The 6000-nt window shown below is 40.2% G+C and overlaps 1 protein-coding gene across 1 annotated transcript in view; it reads left to right on the top strand.

Moving 5' to 3' along the window:
• The first annotated feature begins 49 nt into the window (after positions 1 to 49).
• The window catches only part of gmds (GDP-mannose 4,6-dehydratase), a 138629-nt gene continuing 132678 nt past the window's right edge, over positions 50 to 6000 (top strand). The window contains exon 1 of the mRNA XM_080010350.1: positions 50 to 237. Within this exon, the coding sequence (XP_079866476.1) occupies positions 142 to 237 (96 nt within the window). The 5' untranslated portion in view covers positions 50 to 141. The remainder of the gene's footprint in view (positions 238 to 6000) is intronic.

Here is a 6000-nt window from a genome sequence, read left to right as displayed (position 1 = left end):
GCCGTAGTTTGGTTTGCGGATGCCCAGTGGACTCAGAGACCTTCCCGAAGAGTCTTCCCTTCGTCGCCAGCCGCACTGCACCGTAAGCCCGCTATTAAAAATAAAAAAAATAAAATACAATTAAATAACAATTCAAAAATTATGGCCCAAAGTATGGAGTCGTCGTGCGGTTCCGTGGTGAACGGGGGGCAGCAAAAAGAGAGGAAGGTGGCCATCATCACGGGCATCACAGGACAGGTACAGTAGCCCTGGCATCCACATGATGGGCGCCTCTCTCGCCCAAAACCACAACCTGTCCGTCTGCGCTGTCGTTGCCCTCTGGGCTGCTTTTTGTTTATTCATTTTTCATTCATTGCAGGTCTCAAGAGTAGCGTGTTTAGATGCTTAAATCCAATGTTAGGCTGTAAATGCTTAGTTACCTTTATAATGGTGTTGAGGAGTGTTTATTTCTGCGGTCATACAAGTCTGTTATTATTAATTTTATTTGGCAAAATACAAGCAAACAAGGCACATGTTTTGTTCATCTCTTCTGCCTCAGGTTGAGCAAGGACTAAGCGAAATAGAATATAAAAATACATAATAAAAATAAAAAATAAAACATAGGGCTATCTGAAATGAACTTAAACATTTGTAACATCAGGAAAGAAAACAAATGAAGGGCTTTCTTGTCTCTCACAAATTTCAGTGACTTACTCAGGAGTTTTAAGCTCATTCTTCCAATGGTTCAGACTGGGTTTAGTCTTAGAATTTCTACATGTATGTATAAAATAGCTTCCCCAATAACAACAAGAGTATTGGGAAGCAATTCGAGTTTCTCTTTCCGACAAAACCACTAAACTTGACTGTGTTCATCGTCGGGGGCAACGAATCAACCTCCTTGGGCACTGCATGTCCCAAACTTTCAATTTCCCTTTCACAAAACATAATTATTCACATCACAGTTCAATCTTAATCTCAAGAATTAGTTTGTTGGGAAAATCTAATTTACATTTTTTAAAGTTGACCTCTTTGACCTTAGGAAGTGGCAATGAAATATATCTTACTCTTATTTTCTTCACCTCTTCAGCTTCAAATTCCCTGGGAAAATATTTTCCTTCTTACTGGGTGAAGGTAACATTACATTTAGTAGAGTGTTTCTAATAATTCTCTTGGTACATTTATTGTCACATAAGTCAATTCCTTGGATGCAAAGCGGCCTCAGCCCAGAGGAGACCTTTAAGTACCGAATGTCTTCTTTAACCATTGAACTTAGAGAGATTGGTACAGCTTTTATTATTCTACTATAGTTCTTAACAGCACATTGAAGTTGGAATTTCTCACAAAACTCCTCATGCTTTCGCAAATTTCCATTATCATCCATAAAATGGGTGACAACCCAGACCCCTTTGGATCACCATTCCTCTGTGAAAACAAATTTTCTACTCAGCAATATGTATCTGTTGTTCCACACTGATGGTGCGATCATACAAGTGCTGTGAATTGATAAAAGGGTAAACTCCAAACACTGTGCAACACAGATTTGGAAGAAAAAAAAGTATTATTTTCAATAATAGTAATAATAATAATTATAATAATGATAAACTCTGAATATTAACATTTAGTGAAAAATATATAACAAGAAAGCAACAAATATATGTACAGGTACTCCTCACTTAAAGACTGAGTTCCGTTCCTAGGACCAGGTTGTTAAGCAAACTGGTCAATAAGCAAGGACCCGTGTTATTTCACGGTAAGGGGGCATGGCCATTGTGAACGCTAGTGTAGTGAATACTGACAGACTGCAGGAACGAGACTGAGAACGGTGATGAGATGAGAGGTATACAGTGTATATAGTGTATAAAGTGTATATAGTGTGTTTATAAATAGTGTATAGAGTATATATAATGTATTTAGTGTATAAAGTGTATACATAGTGGATATATAGTGTGTATTGTATATACAGGCACCTAGATGAGATGTATATAGTGTATATAGTGTGTGTATATAGTGTATATAGTACATACAGGTACTCCTCATTTAACGACCGAGTTCTGTTCCGAGGACCAGGTTGTTAAGCGAATTGGTCGATGAGCGAGGACCCGTGATATTTGAAGGTCAGGGGGCGTAGTGATGGCGAATGCTAGTGTAGTGAATACTGACAGACTGCAGGAACAAGACTGAGAACGGTGATGAGATGTATACAGTATATACCGTGTATATAGTGTATAAAGGGTGATGCGCGATGAAATGCTTGACGCTGAGACGCAGTGGTATTGTACGCAGCACACAATTCAGACTGGTCAGAGAGCTGGTCATAAGTTCGAACGGTCGTTAAACACGTAGGCCACTAAATGCGGTGTGTTCGTGTGTGCGTGCGTGCGTGCCTGAAGCTACTTTCCTTCTCAGGCATAAGCAAATGAACTGAACCAACTCTTTCGGTGAGCCAATATAATAGGGCGGTAACACCTAATGCTAGCGCCACACCTAACGGGGCTGCTGCTTTAAGGCCGAGCAGCTCTCGTCTCATCACCGTACGGTTACACCGGCGGCGACGGGGCTTCTGTGCCCCTGGCATTTGTGGGCGTGTCGGCTCAACACGGACTGGCTGTTGTGAGTGCGTCACACATTTCAAACCTCTCTCCTTTCCCATATTTAATATACATTATATAGATAGATAGTGCTGTGTCTACTTTTTATTTTTTATTAAAATGGTTTAGTTTGTTTACTTGACAAAATAAATAACTTCTTGAGAGAAATTACATAAACAATCCCGTCCCTTAAAATAAAGAATTGTCCTTGTTGAAGAAACATAAAATTAGGTGTTCCTCATTGTATCGATAGTTTAAGGGACGTTTTTCATAAACAGAAAAATAGGAACAATGCAGTGGTCTGAGTGACCAGTGCCATTGAGAGTGTATCTTCCTTCCTATTGGCTGTCACCTGGCGCTCGGTGCTGCTCGGTGCTGCTCATTTGCATAATGTTGAAACCTGCTCAACTTTCTTTGTCGCCGTGAAGCTGTCTGCCTGTTGCTGGTCGTTGCTCAGCCCCTCTAGCTGGATGGAACCGAGCTCAGTTTCAAATGCATTGCAGCCTGTCGCTCTGCAACACCCCATTGCCTGCGGTGTGACCATACCATAAGCCAACAATAAGATGGCCACCTGTCTGTTTCTGGGATAGAATAGAGAGTGAAAACTGGGAACGTTTTGAGGCATTGGATATTAAATTAAGCAAATTATTCCCAAAAAATAGCCTCAAACACAACATTTATCCTATATTATCACATCCATTTACGTCACCAATAACGTCACATAATATGTGAATATAAATGGAAATATTATTTGCATTTATTTAAACCAGGTCCTTATTGCTACAGTATGACTAGCTACTGAACTATTACATTTAAACATGGCTTGTGTTTGAGAAAGTGAACTCGACTAAGAAAAACAAGTACAGGAGAGGAGTGTGATGTTAACAAAACTCGTCTGGCTGGAAATTCTGTTCGATAAACCATGTTTCCTGGTTCTTTGTACCAGTCAAAAAAGGGTAAACGGTGAAATGCAGAGATAATATCACGGCAGCCGTTCTGTTTGACACTTTGATGCATTTTCATTGTTCTGCGTAGTAGGAGTGTTGCATCAAAGTTAAACCCACTCCTTCAGCTCTTTGTTGACATCGCACACACCCAAAAATACACCCAGTTTCTGTCTGGAATGTGTTATGTCCTATTTTCCCTTTTTTACGCACTGGAAATAGGGCACAAAATCAGATGACAGCACAAGAGTATCGGCGTTGAAACATACGTCCATCACAAAAATCTGGTCAAGAGCCATCCGCAACATGTTGTAAATAATAAATAATAATAAAAAACACTGCACTTCCTCTGACCTGTGCAGTTATTCTTCTGCCACACAGTTTGTCTTTGGTGTGTATTGTGTGGATAGATTTTTTCATAGTCATACAGAAATGTGTCAAGAAAGACATTTGTTCATTGAGTCAAGTCAACTCAAGTGTTTTATGCTCTGGAATTGGTCACACATGCGGTGATGGTACGGCTCACACCTTCTTTGACTGTTGAGCATTGCCATTTTCTTTCCTAGTTTGTAGTTAGCGCCTGGGCCACGCCTCCATAACAATTTGAGGTTGCCAGTAGACTTGAACGCATGAATTTGAAAGCATGGTGGGAAAGTCGCCACGGAACCCCAGTTTTTAATACACAGAATACTGCAAATGCAGAGGCTTTCTGTAGGCCGTAGGCTCAATCACCCTTATGTCAACTCATTCGACGATAGTGACTGTACAGACATTTATTTAGATAAAAACCCTCAGCCTGAGGTTGGCAACCAAACTGTGACGCATTTGAAATAATTCACATGGATGTTTTTAAGTATCTTAAATAATACATAAATATGCTTTTTAATATTATTGGCAGAAGTTTGAAAGTGTCTAATTTTAGTAATTATGTTTTAAATGGAGGAAATGTACTTTTTCAAGCTTAATGCATGCCGATATTCTGGTGCTGTTTTCTGATTTTGCGCCCTATTTCCAATGTGTCTGCAAAGCATAAAAACCTTTTATTGCGTTGAAGACCTATTATTTGGACAAACTCCTGGTCTTTGGGAGCACAATCAAACCAGGAAGTACAGATGACCGCCCTGGATCGTATTTCAAAGTACACTATGTCCTATAAAAGTGCTTTTATTGCATTTGTTCTGTTTAACCATACTTATTTATTTAGCCTTTAGTGGTCTGTGACATGTTTGGAGATTCTTTGATCACTTAAACATTATTGTTTGTGCAAAATATTGTTTGTTGATGTGGTCTGAGAATGTAGATGACAAGTTGCAAATAAACGTCATGGTCGTGGTACCGCGGAAGGCTGAATGCTGATCCGAACTGAAGCGAGGCCTGAGTTAGAGATGCAGAAAGAAAATAACCAGAATATATGAATTTCCCGTCATACATTTGGAGTAGGCTGTAACTGAATGATTTAGCGGTTCTCAAACGTCTGCAGCAGAGCCTGCTCATCAGGCTTCCAGACACACGGATCTGGATTGGTTTATTTTCGATGCATGTGATTTCGGAATAAATTGGAACTTTTTCTATGTTATTGAAATATGTCCAATAAACAAAATGTTTATTTGCTTGCTTTTGAGCAATTTTAGGCTGGATTTTGGGCATATTTGCAGAGATATTTGACTGTGTTTCTCTTTGGATGTTGTAAATGCTCTTAAATCCCAAATGGTAGTCCTAAAGTGTATTTAAACGTGCAGTGTGTAGAACTTAGTGGCATCTACTAGAACAGACTTGGCAGAAATGGTATATAATGTTCATAAGTATTTTTTAATTGGTGTATAATCCCATAAAAATAAAAATCGTTGTGTTGGTGTTACCTTAGAATGAGCTGTTTTTATCTATGTAGAGAGTGGGTCCCCTACCATAGAGGCTGCCATATTGTATTGCCATGTTTCTACAGTTGCCCAGAAGGGAAGACCAAACATTGGCTCGAGTGAGGGCCTTTTGCATTTTTTTTCAAGTTCCGCAGCCTACATTATGCTCTCCCACATGCTTGGAAGTGGAGAGTGAGGGGAGGGGTATCTAGTTGGTTGCACTCCGTGACCTCACTGGCCGCTAAATTCTACTCTGCACCTTTAAGTAGGCCATAACCAAACACCACGTATTTCGATTCCTTTACCTAAAGAGTAAATGTCCCTTTGTAGACAAAAAACACATGCCCCAGCGCAAAATAAATTTGACATTTTTTGAATGCCCCTATTATATTTGTACGGCGCTTCCTGGAGTTATCTTTATTTCTGTAATGTTACATCCATCCATTTTCCTCCGCTTACTCGGGGCCGGGTCGCGGTGGCAGCAGGCTGAGCAAGGAGCTCGAGGCCCCCTTCTCCCCGGCAAAGTTTTCTAGTTCCTCCTGGTGGATCACATTCTGTCACAAACAGAATCGGGGACAAGGGGCAACCTTGGGGGAGTCCAAGGTTGCCCCTTGAGAACGTGTTTGACTTTGT

This window comes from Zeus faber (genome assembly GCF_960531495.2).
Source record: "Zeus faber genome assembly, chromosome: 1".
NCBI classification, from domain to species: Eukaryota; Metazoa; Chordata; class Actinopteri; order Zeiformes; family Zeidae; genus Zeus; species Zeus faber.
The sequence above is the reverse complement of the archived record's forward strand: the minus strand, read 5'-3'. Positions and strand labels throughout refer to the sequence as shown.